This window comes from Hippoglossus stenolepis, chromosome 12, assembly GCF_022539355.2.
Source record: "Hippoglossus stenolepis isolate QCI-W04-F060 chromosome 12, HSTE1.2, whole genome shotgun sequence".
Classification (NCBI taxonomy): domain Eukaryota; kingdom Metazoa; phylum Chordata; class Actinopteri; order Pleuronectiformes; family Pleuronectidae; genus Hippoglossus; species Hippoglossus stenolepis.
In genome coordinates, this window is record NC_061494.1 from 5,561,674 (window position 1) to 5,577,319 (window position 15,646).

At 40.9% G+C, this 15,646-nt stretch overlaps 1 protein-coding gene across 2 annotated transcripts in view; it reads left to right on the plus strand.

The window, feature by feature from the left end:
* Positions 1 to 15,646, plus strand: part of LOC118119234 (adhesion G protein-coupled receptor A1) — a 183,074-nt gene that overhangs the window by 151,984 nt on the left and 15,444 nt on the right. For both annotated transcript variants that reach the window (XM_035172991.2, XM_047342384.1), the window contains one exon: positions 6,408 to 6,531. In XM_035172991.2, coding sequence (XP_035028882.1) covers positions 6,408 to 6,531 — 124 coding nt within the window. The remainder of the gene's footprint in view (positions 1 to 6,407; positions 6,532 to 15,646) is intronic.

Sequence of the window (15,646 nt, forward strand, 5' to 3'; positions counted from 1 at the left end):
ACTTCGCATCTACCTCTGGACATTTAGGCAGATGCTTATGTAATCGCCTCATTTGTCGCCTTTTTTTACCTTCGTGGTTTTACAGTTTGTTTTTGACTCCTCTGCCACAGATCCTGAGCTGACTGTGATGTGAATCAGATGCTCCAGGCTGCCGCGTAAAGCACTGCAGCCTGTCTGACTAAGAGGATCTAAAGCACAAAGACAAATGTGTGCGCGTGCGTGCGTTCGTGCATGCGTGCCTGTGTGTATGTGTGCGTGTGCGTGTGCGTGTGCGTGTGTGTGTTTCATACAGACAGCATAAATGTATGCCTCTTATGGATTTCTATGGGTTACTTCGGCCACCTTTGTTCGTTTTATTCCATATGGAGATGAGGACAACCAATGCACCGCGTGGCTCTTGTGGCTGTGCACTGTGGCATTTGTCTGCTCCACTTATGTTCATCTGCCGCGGATGCTGTTAAACCAGGAGGGAGCCTGCGCTATGTATTATTTCAGCACACCAATTTATCATCTGTTGTTCTTACAGAGCATCAGTCACTTTAACTTGTCTGTGGCATTCATGTGGTATTATTGTAATAGCTTACCATCCATTTTAATATAAAAGATGCAGGAAATGTGACAAATGTCACATTTTTATTTGAAATATTAAAGATGTATTGTGTTATTGTAAGAATAACACAGTTAACTGATAGTTGTTCCGACTTAAATCTTTGGTTTTATGTGTTTCCTTGTCCGTGCTGTGTCTGGAGCACAAAATTTATGAAAGGCACCGCAGCATTCGCAGTTAACATCCATCTGTGACACAGGGGACAAAGACAGGGAGTGTTCCTCTGCAGTCAGACAGCAATGACAGCATCCAAGCAGCAACATCACTTTCTGTCGTCTGGCGTTGCAGCACTGACTGAAGTAAAGATTGCGAGGCGCGGTACAGGCACAAGCAATTTCAAAATTGCAGAGGATTAAGATTTTTAGCTTGAGCTGAAATGTCAACCGTTTCCAATCACCCGTGGACGTTCTGGTGTTTGTGCAAAATTAATGGCCTCGAAATCAATTTTTATGCCATTGTTAGACTCGCACAGACATTTAAAGACACATGGTGAAGAAAAGTGCTAAAAGCCCTTGGAAACTCTTTTCTAGATGAAATTTAGAAACTATTTGAATGAATCTTTAGCTATATGTTATAGATGCTAAACTGTAATGGTTGTAAAGCAACGTGATTATTAGATAATTAGTGAGTATTGATTTGTTGTTGAAAGATATAAATATATATAAAATGGCTGTTTTAACATGTATTTTACTAGACTGTCAGACATCTTACAAACTGAGGTACAGGATTTATGTTGCAATATGAGATCTAGCATCTTAAAACGTTTTGCACGGAAACTATATATTACAACCGCCATATATACACTAACCCCATTGGTAAAATGAGAAATAATTTTTTACACATATGTCCATGCACGGATGCCCTGTTGCTGTTTGGCCAAATCTATTCATAGACGTTGGCTTTGTCTAAACTACTCATGGATATTTTCCTCTCCATTTAATCAAAATTCTCCTTCTGCACAGCCTTCATTTTACATTTTAAATTTCTGTCCAGACGAGAAACACAGAAATGACTACAAACAGTCCACCAAGCATGCTGGGCCAGTGGGTGGGGAAAAATTCAACATCAGTGATCCGTTAAATACCAGAGAATAACATTTGACCTCATTCACCAATATCTTCTTAAAAAATGTTCTTTCCTAAGAAAACTCTATGTCAGATTCATGGCACGTTCTTAAACTGAAGAATAGCACCTGTCTTCTTAAATAGATGAACGCCGTGACTTTTTATGTTTCTAATTAGCATAGGTCAACTCCCTGCCAATGGCCATAAAAGGACATGCAACTGCAGGGCCATGTGCACACAGAGAAATCACAGAAGCTGAGCAGGATATTATAGAAGTAAGAATGTCTAAACAAACATCGAAAGACAATGGCACACAGGACTCAAACCATAAAAAAAAGCGTTTATATTTCGTAGTGCCAGTAGAGGATACAAAATAACTATGGGTTACATGATACAGATACAAATTCAGTTCCTGATGTAGATCATATTAGTGTTGTGGTGATTATACAAAATGAGAAACGTGATTCATATCCCTGCATAGATAATCATAACAGAATCCAGGTTTATGATCCTCTGCCTGCAGCTGTGTCTTAATTCCTGAACAGCTGCTTATTTCTGTTTTGACTGTGTTACCTTCACTGTTGCACAAAAACCTTTTGGCTGTCTGAACTCTTCTGCATTTGCCAGTCTGCTGGATTTAGCCTCTTCATCTCAGCACAGCTAATGGAGAAAAAAGAGAACCACAATTCAGTTTATGATCTGTTGTCAGATGTTCCCTTTATGTCACTGTTCTGATCATCATTATGTCATTTACTTTGATATTGCGGAGTTGATGACACATCTGTGACAATGGCAGAGAATGATCTGGGACCTGGATAAACATGCAACAGAGGGCACCAGCTAACATATCCAGGTTTCTTTCAACCTGGGAATGGGTTATCCAGGTTCCAGAAACCAGGATTTGGGTTCTACATTGCTAACCCATAAATGGAATACTTCAAAAACCTGATCATAGCCAGGATCCATACGTAAACACACACATTTATTACCGAGAGATGCTCAAAGCAAAAGGACATTAACTCTGGTCCAAACTGGAGCGAGAACAAGCCTCTATGGAGCTTTTGGGTGTCTCTCTCTCACAGGGGATGGTTGGAGGGTTTCTTTTTCTTTTAGTGACGCTCATATGAACAAACTCCAGCTCATCCTCCTCTTCCACACCTCCCTCTGCGCACTCCTCAGCTCCACAACACATCTCTGTTTAGTAACACTCCAGTTTTGTAGCATCACTCCAGATGACTGACAGTAACCAAGCTGCGAAGCACCGGCACTATGTGTTAAATGGGCAGAACGCGAGGGAGGGTGCTCGAAGAACAGGCCCAGTATAGAGTGCATGTTCGAATTTGTCACTTTAGCTCGCTGACACTTAAACACAGGCATTAATGTGCTCACTCAGCATTTGGTTCTTTGTCAGACACCAAGTTGGGGAGAACATAGTGGCGGGTATCAAGTCTTTGAACCCAACATATTTGAACCCAGTGAATCCATTGGTGCAATTTGTGTCACAAGTAATCAAATTGGGAAACACTCTCATTCATATAGTTCTGGATTTACAGTAAGTAATCATTGATGTACACCGAGGATAAATCCACTAAGAAGTCATGTTAAAGGGACAATTCTTATAACTCACACTAAAGAACAAAGGAGAGGAGTTAAATACATGTGGTGAAATCTAAAATGAATTGTAATTCATCCCAAAGGAAGAGGAAAAACATCAGAAATGAAAAAAGAAAAGAGCATTTTGTTTTCTTTGTTTTACACTTTATATATTGTCACAGGAATCAACCATCATCAGGCCTTTAATTAAAGGGAGCAGCCTCAGGCGTATTTGGTTAATAATGGCGGCCAACATATGTTCAGTGAAAAAAGAACAAGAACATGGACACAAGAACACAAGAGGCTAATTTAGTCTTTGTCTCAGTCTCACAGCTCTTATCAGTGTGGCTTCCAACTGCAGTGTGTTCCAAATATCAGACAGATCGCCAGCTACGAAAACAGTCAATTTGCTCAGGAGTTGGTGGAGACCAAAGCAGAACTTAAAATACAAGACACAGACTCAGAAACCTTTACCTCACTTATCTGTGACTGGAGGCAGAATAGTGACTCATAACATTACCTCCACCAAAGAGGATTATTTTTTTTACCCCTGTACGTTTGTTTTTGGTTGGTCGGTTTGTAAGCAGGGTTACGCAAAAACTACTGAACAGAGTTCCACGAAATTTGGTGGAAGGATGAGACATGGGTCAAGAAATAATACTTAAAATATTTGCGCACATCCACACAAATGGGCTGACTAAGGACATGTGTCGAAAGGAATAATCCATAGATCTTGAAGAAAGGCCTGTTTAAGGGACTGATATCTAAGAGTGTGCGCGATATGGTGCCGCTTGGTTGAATTTAAAGGATCTGTTGGCCTTTGGTGGAGGTATTCACTCCACTGAGTACTATTCTAGCTTCTACTGTTACTACATCTACTGGATCTGTAACTAGGCAACCGTTTCTAGGTATGTTCATAACAACTTTATGAGCTGATAATACGTCATGTTTATAGCTTCTTGTTGTCTCCAAGTAACACAATACCACATTATTGATTTTAACCATAAAGCCCCAGCCTTACTGCAACGTTACATCCTGCTCGCCATCATTCTTAGCATGCAACTGCTTCCATTTCTTCATTTAACAGTGCTGCTACTGATGGTTGATGGGAATTTTGAGCATGTTTGGAACATTCACTGATTAAATTCCTCAGCTGAATGTGCCCATAGTATTATGTGTTATTATATACCATCCATGGCTTTATTGTCCCTTACAGTTGGCTCAGGTGCAGATGAGGGAGCAGATGCAGCGAGCGAACAGTTTTATTCCCCCACCCCCCTACCCTCTGGGAGATGGGGATGTGGAGGGTTGCCAGGTTAATGTACTTGACCCAATGAAAGCCCAGAGCAGAGCCTATGAAAACCCCCTTCCAGGGAGGTCAGGAGCTGGCCTGATTTATGGCCCCGTCGCTGGAAGGAGTTCAGTACCTGGGCCGCGGCAGAGGCATCGACAGCAGCGGCTCGAACTCTCCCTCCTCTTGCACAGAGCAGCGGAGCCCAGCCCCAAACACGCCTCATAGCTCACTGCTGAGCCACTGCTTCATCTACAGTTGGCTCACGTGCAGCCGGGGCTCCGCTCCTCCATTTTGGGGAGTGGAGATTTCCAGCACAGGGTTATATAATTTCAAATGGTGACGGTGACTGTATAGATTAAAAGGAGGGAGCTGACACGTGAAAGTAATTAAAAGAATCGATGGTGTGTTAATGCACACAGTACAACGCTGCACGCTGATATTGTCTGACCTATTTATTCTGTTTTCTAACAGCTTGATGGAAAGACGTAATGTGGGTTAAGTGCCCTGCCTAAGGCTGCGTAACGCCCTGGCTGATGCCATATTTCACAAAGTGGATATGAGTGCATAGTTTTACATTGTAAAAACTTCAATTGGCCCAGTCAACTGGAAGCAATCTCTTTTGATTTCATCATCAAACCAGCAGAGGGATTCATATTTGAATGCATACACCACTGCACTACTGTATGTTTGAAAAAGAGCGAAAGAGCAGTGTAAGAAGATTGTACACTGAATGAGACAATGAGTTCTCACTAGACTCTGTATAAAGAATATAGTCCTCAGACAAAAGACTATTCACAGACATAAAGAATGCAGTCTTTTCTCATACTTTTTTTCTTCTGAAACAAAGATCGCACAGTTTGTTGGAAATCTTACCATCTTGTCAGTGGAGAAGAATTCTGGTCCCTTGTAAGCTACAGTAACTTTCACCGTGCAGAGTTTGACCTTTTGCAAAGGTGCAGCATCTTAAAGCCGAGTCTCTGGAAGAAAAAATTTCATAATTTTCTCTTCATTGTCGGAAGATTTTAAACAATTATCCCGTGACCACTTCCCAACTGATGTATCTCTTATACTGAAGGGGAATAAAGCTTTGAATGTTCTTGTTCTTATGTGGAGGTTGTTGTTGGGATGTCCCACAGTGTGATTGTTGTAAGACAGTTAACCATTAAGAGTGAATGTGGTTTGACCATGAGTAATTTTGTGTGTGTGATTGGCGATGATGATGATGATGATGATGATGATGATGATGATGATGATGATGATGATGATGATGTTGACCCCAAGTTTAAATATTTTAGTTGCTGGTTAAAATCCTGAATCGCCCTGACTCATAATTCATCACAATATTGCACTGTTTGATGTGGTAAAATACAAAAAAATGAAAATGACCTATTATGATTATAAATAGTACTGTATACCTAACTCTGCTAAATAGTTTGCTTTTATTTTGAAGACAGTTTATGTAAAATCAATAGGATTATGTTGACTAAAATATTTGGTGTGAATTATGACCTTACTTTTTAAAGCTCAGCCAATTAAAGCTTTTCACTTTACTTTAAGATATTATGTTATTCAGCTCATGCATTGACAGTGGAGTTCAGACAGGCCTGTTTGTGCCACACGCTCTGTCAGCAGTGTTCCTGGCCTCTGTGGTTGTTAATCTATATGGCAGCAGCAAGGTAAAAGAAAAGGGCAATTTATGCAGGCCTTGTAAAAGAGTGGCTTAAATCTTACCCAAATTGGCTGATGGGTAACAGGCCTTGAACACTGAGTCTCAGTAACATTTTAGTTTATGACAAACACTGTGGGGTATGTACCTGCTAATTTTTTGATTCTTGGTCTTTTATGGCAGCGCAATCCGCATCAGTCGGAAGGGATGGCATATGCTTCTCAACTTCTGTTTCCACACGGCTCTGACCTTCGCTGTGTTTGCCGGCGGCATCAATCGAATCAAATACCCCATCATCTGTCAAGCAGTAAGTGCATTCCCTTTTCATTCGTCCCACTCTCAAAGCTTTTCAGAAAATTGATTATGAATGTCTATTGAGGTGTTGGCACTGAGTGCAATATGTGGTTGTAGAGTAGCCCAGCTTTATGTGTCTTTCATGCTTCAGCGGCACGTATGGTCTGGTCACTCTGTCACTGAAGTGTTGACACAATGAGCTCTGGTGATTCAGGCGTTCTCGTCATGAATACATTTGCTCCCTGTCCCTCTGTTGTCTGACTGTGTTCTCTTTTGTTGCCAAGGGTTACTGTGGGTGTTGTGCATCACTCTGTTTTGCTGTTTTGTCACTATATACAGTATATGTGTTATATCTATTCTTTTGTCATTTTAATCTTTTGTAAATGTTTTTTTTCCCTTTAAATTTCATCTTTACAGTTAATGTATATTCACTAATAACTGAAAGATGGAAACATGCACTGGTTATATGTAATTGTTCAACAAAGGCTCAGTGGTGTGTCCCCATGGCATGCATGATGCTGGCAAATGTCTGGCATTAACGTTTCTCAGCAATCCATGTCCACAAATGTGGATACAACCCATAGTAGCATATCTCAGCAGCTATTGGATTATTAATCATGTGATGCCCACAGGATGAACCCTACTGTTTTTGGCGATGCCCTGTGTTATCCTGTCAGTGCCACCAGCACGTCAAGCTTCCACTTATTTCAGTTTGGAACTACAGTATCTCAACATAGAGATTTGGTCCACATATTTACAGTTCAAGTAATGGTGTAAGTGAAAGGTCCTCTGACACCAGCATGATGTTGACCATGGACTGTAACGATGTGACGGCCAACAAAAAGTGAAGCCAAAGACTCTTGATGACACCCTGGTGGTTGGCTGCGGTTAATACACCCTGCTTCCTCAAGTGTTCAAACGCGTGATTGACAGCTGAGACTAATTGGTTGAGCAGGTCTTTTCAACCATCATTTGATCACAACTCCGTGGACTCTGGCTTCAAATCACACCGTGGGCGCAAGATGGCAGCGTTCATGTCCAGGATATTTTAGCTGTATTTCTGGATAGTTGAAGGAAGTGGAGACATATATAAAGCCTAGGAGGTTTACAATTGTTGCTTTTAGAGAGCTAATTCTACGACTATTAGATCGGTTGCCATTCCTTAGGTTGAGTTGTGTTCATCTTGGTCATCACCTGACTTAATGTGGCACCATTATTTTGTCTAAATGCCATTCCCATCCCAGCTGTAGGGTACTTTCTATATAATTGCTAATAAGCACATGTTAATATACTACTATGATAAATTAGGTCAATGGAAATTATAAACTCTATACCTGCTAATCATCAGCATGTTAGCATTGTGATGTTAGTATTTGCTTCTGTACAGCAGAAATGTGGATGTAGACTCTTAGTCCTGTTTTAGACTATGATCTTCAGTCTGTGGTTGTTGAGTTTACGTTGACCTCCAAAATTCCTCATCTCTCTTGTTTAAATACAGACATCTACTTGGCTTCAGCTTGTAAAGAAAGGCTCTCAGCCGGATTGCAAAGAGAAACTGAGAAACTGTCAACATTGTCAACTTTTAGTCTGCAGAATATATTTTACACAGACACAGAACAAAAGGGGGTTTCTGAAGTCTCTCTGGATCACCATAATTGCGACAGCGGGCCCCATCATGTGATGCAGGCAGAGAGTTTTGTCGCTGCAGTTTGATTTTCTCACCATTTGCACTCACTGTGTGGTCACATGGATGATGCCTCTGTCTCTGCAGCCCAGGGTTATGCATGAGAGAGTGAGACGCGTGGAGGGACATGGAGATTTGGGATGTCAGGATAGATTTGGATACAGGTCAGAGAAATGCTTCATTTGCTGGCACCTCACCAATTTTCAGCTTTAATACAACAAAGGAGGATATGAAATGCATATATCATTATATGTATATAACTGTAACTGGTTGTGTGGAGCGCTGTGTGAGCTGATGTATAGAATATGCGTTTTTACTCCTGAAAGTCGGGACCAGGGTCGGAACCAGGCTTCATGTCCTTGTTACATTTTTTACATTCTGTCTGGTTCATTTTGGTGTCACGTTTTTAATTTAGGGAGCACTCTAAATACTGTTGTATGACAATCGTGTATCCTGTCATCATCACCCACGTGTGCTGTGTCTACCTGTACTTGACATTGATTAGTTTGTAGATGGCCGTGGGTCTGACGTCAGCCTGTTGTCAATTCGGCTTCAATATTCGCTACTTTTTTGAAAAATAAAAAAAAATGTGCCTTTCTGCCTCAGTAAAGAAAATGACCGAACCGGTTCACTTCTTTAATTTGTTTCCACTGTAATATCTAACAGCAAAATGAACATCCTCGTAATTCAAACGTTATATAGTCGGAGGTGAAGACTACTAGCAATCCTGCGAGCCCCCTTTGCGTCTGTTTCTCCTTTTTCTGTTTAATGATGTCTCAACTTCCTGCAGTTGGTCCAAACAATCCAAAGTATCACAAAAGATTTGTTTTCACACTGCAAACAATCCAATCCAGGTTTTGTTTGATCCGACCGAGACCACCTCTTTTGGTCAGTCTAAATTTTCCTTGGTGGGTCTGAATCATGAATCCTTTCACACCTGTTATTTTGGTTAGGGCTAAACTGAAACGTCTGAAGGTCCAGACCAAACAAGGCAGCAGTGAGAGCCCAGAAGAGTCAGACAAGGATGAGGATGTCTTTTGAGGTTATCACTGTTTATTCTAACACAATCCTCTGGTCAGATGTGATCATATAACTTCAACGACACAAATTAAATGACACAGGAATATGTTAACATACTCAATAAGTTTAGGCCAGCAAGTAGAACTGCGGACGTATTCTAACAGAAAGGCTGACCGCAATGTCTCTTAATGGCGTCCAGTCACAGGCTGTGTGAGTGTGTGACTGGTTGACTGTGGGATAAAGCACTTTGAGTGGTCATTAGAACAGGGCTATGTAAGTTCAGTCCACGTTCCATTTATAGCACGGCCCCCACGGAAGTCAGCGTCAGGATACAGCAAGTGATCCTCATTTCACATATTGGCTCTGTTTGATTTACTCCTGTCACACTGAGGTATAGTTCACACCTGTGCCAGGATAACAGTCGCTGTCAAAAAGAGAGAGAGAGTGAGGATAAACTGTAATATGTTTTCTTTGGCTTTACCACATGCTCGGAAAGCCATATGGTCCTGGTGGATTTCTGTTCCCATTGATTGATATCTGGACCTGTTCAGGTAGTGAGCATGAAACACAAGCTGGAGCAGAGCATCCTCCACTGTCAGGCACACCTCAGCAGGGGGGGAGTGCATTTACAGTATGCAGCCGTGGAGAGATTGATGCACACGTCTTCTCTGCTTTACGCTCACAGCCTCAGCTGCCTTCACTCACTCTCTGTTCGTATCAGTGGGTCCCATTCGCTCCTTTTTTATTGTGAGCTGCAGCATGTTGGGGACTCGGTTGCCTCTTCTGCTGTCAAAAGCACTTTAGGTGGCCCCTTATTACACAGGGTAAAGACTCTGCATACTGAAATGCAACGCGTCATATTTCATGCCAGGCGGCTTTGCCTGAGTTGCCAAGCAGGAGGCTGGGTGACAGGGGAAGTGTGAAGGAAGTCACCACACGTGTCGCAGCCGTCAAGACTCCTCCACCAGAACTGCAAGTGACATAGAACGCCTGGTGATTGTCATGACATGCAGTTTTCCTCCACCTCTACTATGCTACTATTGTACTATAGTTACAATGGGACACCAAATGCAATAAGTTCATCTTTTAATCCGAGTGAATTTTTCAGGGGTTCCTACGATATTGCAGTCACAAGAATTAGATGGATGGATGAATGGATAAACTGAAAACACTATACCTAACACCTTAGCTGACGCCAGTGTGGCAGCATAAACATTATGAATTATTATTGATATGTCATATGGAAAACATATACAAAGATGAAAACTTGCACAGTATTTGTTTCTTATTTCACTTCTGTCTTTCACAACTGTCTTCAATGCTTTATAGACAAATTCAAAGAAACTATTAAGAAGTTGCTACTAATTATTAGACCATGAAAAACCAATGTTATTAGAGGTAAAACACTGACCAGAAGGTAAATCCTCGACAAATGTTACTTATTAAAACATAGTAAAACATCAAATGCAGTTGTTTATTCTTATCAGCTGTTAATCAATGCGTTCTGGTGTGGTTCATTGAACTGTTCAAAACAACAGAGTTTTAATGAATACAATTTTTAGCGAAAAGGATTTTTCACAACATGGCAAAAAGTTCTTCTTTTAATTCATTTACTACTGATCTATAAAACATGACATGAAAAATGCTTTTGGCTCATTTATTTGCAATTAATAAATTCATCAATCATAACTTAAAAAACCCTCAAAGTATATCATTAACGCAGAACCCATAAATCTAACTCAAGTCTGCTCGTGTAGCAGTGTCAGTGCAGGGATCGCTGGAAGAGCCGTGCAACTTTATTTGGCCCTGGTCTTGCTCTTTAACTTTAGTATTCATGCATTTATCTAATTTTATCCCAGGGCCGTTGAATATATTTGTGCTGTTCCTCCTTTAGCCAATCACAGTTAACAGGATAACTCTCGGCAGACTTGGGCGGGAGCCCAGATTGTCTGCCGTTCCACTGGGATGGAGGCAGGCCCCACCAGACACAGTTTGGGATAATTACAGGAGTGCTTGAGGAGATGTGTGATCACACACGATGCGCACAAATACTCGTTCAAATGCTCACACACACACACACACACACAAACATGTCTGCTGAGTTCTCAGTGCTCCCCTCAGTCTCCCTACCTTCCCTCCTATACACACACACACATGCACCCACCTTCTCTGCTCCCAGGGGGACACGTAAGTACCTGCTCTCCCTCCAAGCAGCTCTGAAACTAGGCAGCTCTCACAGCACATCAAGCATGCACTCTCCGTCCCTCGGCCTCCTCCCTTACCATCCTGCATCCTAGACTATGCCGCTCTTCCATCTTAGCGCCGCCTCCCCCGCCCACTGTGGCGCTGTCGCCATGCAGCATCCGATATCTTTATGGCCCCAAAGTCAAAGTCATCTCTAATCTCTATTTCTGTCTTTTCTTCCAACGAGGCTTGCTCTGTCATTGACTCGAGCAACACCCCAGCTGTCACGTTACATCACAGCCAAACGACTTAGAGTATCCTTGTTTTCACTCGCCTCACCTCATCTTACCTCACACAATCCGAATTTGGATTACTCGTTTCACTTCAGTCAGTGTGACCAGCGTTAAATAAACTATTTAGCAAGAAACTTGGCAAAGAATGTGACCTATATATGAGGTTACATCCGGCTGTCAGCTTAAATATTATATACAGAGGACTTCCTCATTAGTGAAATTAGTTGTGACGGTGAACGCGGGCGAGAAGGAAAAAGGAATCTAGACATTACAGTATCTGCAGTGATTTGCTTTGTACTTTCATTGGGTCCAATTTGAGTGTTCCTGAGCTCATTTGCCCACATGTAAAAGGCTTCCCGTAGTCTGGTTACTTACGCATCAAAAACAGTAGGGAGCTGATATAATGAATATGTCCATAGAAGACAGCTTGGAGGCACTTTTGAATGCAGCACTTTCAACATATGCTTAAGTTGGTGAAACAATTGGTCTCACGGTGTTTCTCTTCACAGAAACTGTCACAAACACACAAGCTAAAGAAAACGCCATTCTCTGTGAACATCACTGAAGAAGGAAAAGAAATGCACGAGAGGATTGCTGCACGTTCAGTCAATGTAGACAGACATATGTATTTTAATTGGCAAGCAGGACTGAACGATTGAGTGAGCTACTCAGTTTTTTAAAGAGCGATATGCTATATAAGCCTCTGAACCGCCAGGGCAGGGAAAGTATTGTCCCTCAGATCATCACCTCCGCCAAGGATGTTACGTATGTTTGTTTGTATGTTTGTTTGTGTGCGAGATAGTGGGAAAACTATCAAAAAACGATTATCACGATACTTTGTGGAAGGATACGGTGCGAGTCAGCAAAGAATCCATTTTTATTTTTATTTTAGCATGGCGAGGCATTAGCCTAGTTTGTTGTTTATTCGCAGGATTACGCAAAAAAAAAAGATTACCCCAAAACTTGGTGGAAGGATGTGGTATGAGTCAGGGATGAACCAATTCAAATTTTGAGCGGATCTGGATCAGGGGTGGTTCCAGGATTTTTTTTTTTTTCACTTTCAACAACATTGTACGATTTTCGGCGTTTTTTTAAAATTTTCATTGATTTCCCAGAGATTGATTCATGGATCTTTATTGAAAAATCAGACATGATCAGGTAGATATTCATGAGTTTGTCCACTTTGGTGCAGAGCCAAATAGATAAAGTCAGATTTGTAGGCAATGATCACTCACACTACTGTTTTTGTACTGTTACCTTTTTACTCTGTTATCGTCATACATGATGTGATGTATGAATACTCTGTATGTGCATGGTATCCTTCTGTATCCCTCTGTCTTCTTCTGACTGCATTACTGTCTGGTTGAATCAGAGCAGAGCATTTCTTGTTAGACTGTTGTGTGTATCTGATGTTGGATCCTAATGTATTGTGGGTTGCAACTGATGGAAAAAACACACCTCAGCATTACAACATAAAGTAATTTGATAAATATTGTCAGGCAACGTCTTAGTAGCTCATTGTTAAACTTCACATTTTCTCACTGAAATAATGAAGGTGTTTATTTGATCCTGACTTTAAACACACAAACACACACATTGAGAGCTCAGATTCATCAAAAGAAAATGATGATGAAAAGGTTTCCAATAAGAATGGAAGTATAAAAAACACCTGAAATGCTTTGTACGACTGCTGTTAACACGCCGAGCCAAGTTTCACTCAGAGACCTGATGCTTTTGTGATGATAATGTTGTATTTTCCTCTGAACTACAAAATACACTGGACTTTACTTCTCTATCTGATTGATATTTAACTCAGTTGTCTTTTTTTTTAAATTCATAATAGTAATTCTTCTATTAACTGTAGATAAAAAAGTATAAGGTGTATTACAAATGAAGGTAGATAATAAAAAAAACAGAAGAAAAGGTTTTCCAGCTGTCAGGCTCTAACAAGCTCCATTAATAAGGCAGGGTAACCTGTTTGTCGCCTGAAGCCCCCAAACCCAAAAGAGACGTTAATGAAAGTGACTCAGATGAGAGAATAAGTATTTTTTATCAATTCAGATCTTGGTGGGGCACTAAGAGTTTAGAGAAGGAAAAAATAGGATTTTAAAAATTGATGGGAACATTTTCTCCAAATGGGAATTGAACTGGAAGTTAAACACCTTGTCTTCGTATTGCTATATTTCTGTGTTGTATTATGCCATTACAATACATACTATGTGCTGTATTGTAATGACATAATAATAACGTTGCCCACAGGTCCATGTCCTGGAGGACAGTTTGCAGAAAGGTTCATCAAGCCATGAAGTTTATATTCTCTTGTCTCTTCACACTGATGATATCAGGATTTGACTTGTATTGATTATAACATCTTTGTCTTGTCGGCTCATGTGCAAAATGAATATCGTGAATTTTTGGCTGTCAATGTGTTTTTGTGGGTGTGGGGTTGGATTTCTTCATGCATCATTGACGCCCATCCTCAGTGATGAAAGAGTGAGTTCGAGGTAACAGAAGCTGTGGGGCTGATTGGAGATGTTAGAGGCTGTTTCCAGCTCCTGTTCTGTTCACTGCGTGATCCTTGTGCTGCTCACTGATCCAATCACTGGCTGAAATGATGTATTTACCCAGATTCTCTCCAAACACCAAGCACATCAGGCGGAGGCACACAGCAGATATGAAAAGAAAATCACCAGAGTCAGACTATGTTTAGCAAATTGAACTAATCATACCCACGTGTTAATTAATTATAGGTCTTGTCTGGACATAACTTTAACCCACATTTTTTTTCCTCAGGTATCTACTTATGATGTTAAATGATATTGATTTGATGTCTGATGGAGGATTCATAATGCTTTTAAGAATTTTGTTTAAAAAGTCAGTGAAAGGGATATTTAATTATAACCAAGAGAAGACGGCCAATGCAACTATAAATACTTTTAGGCTTATGTGCTGCAGGTTATACTTACAAACATACACACATACATACATACATACATACATACATACATACATACATACATACATACATACATACATACATACATACATACATACATTTATGTGTGTATGTATGTATGTATATGTATGAGAGAGAGAGATATTCAAAAACTCTTGTTTCTGTGTATCTGTGTGTACCACTGCTGCTCTGTGTAATGAGCATGAGCCAGACACAACAACAATGACAGTTAATACCAGTTTCTCTGTGTTTGTTTAGCTCTGCTAGTTCTGAATCCAAGTTTGCAGCTATATTTAGCATCACTGCACCACATTACCAGCATTCACAGGCGTCTGCCTCACCCAATATTACTATTTGACAGATCATTATTGTAGACTTTATCGCCACCTACTGGCCCTTGATCCCTGTTTTAAAGTTTTGGGTTCTCATCTGGACGGATACATTTTGTCCGATGTAGGTCGTGTGGATGGAGATTTTTCTTTTTATACGTAGGAGGGGGGGGAATCCATATAAAAATGACCACAGTTGTGTAGACAGGGATTAAGTCATGTGACCAGTTCCTGTGATACATCCAGGACTGCACCCAAGAAATAAGCAGCTTTTCAAACTAAAGTGGTGACACCACTCAAACCTGGTCAACACAAGGTGATACTATGAAGATGCTGATTATCAAAACTTACTAAGTAGATAAAACTGGGTTAAATAGGTTACTGATATATTAGTGCTGTGCTTGTTGACTGTTGACTGTTTTTTGAAAAACTGTCAGCTGGATGGCATGGCGGTCTTATTCCTGCAGACTGTAGCGTACGACCCCCTTCCTTTGCCACCCCCTGTTCTCCTCTTATTTCCATATTACCAACACACTTCTTCTCTGTCTGTTCCTGGCACTAATGAAGCTCTGTGGTCTGCACACTCTGCAGCAGTGATTGACTTACCATCCGCTCTCTGCTCTCTATAACCAGCTCAAGGACACTTCCAATTAGCATCTGGA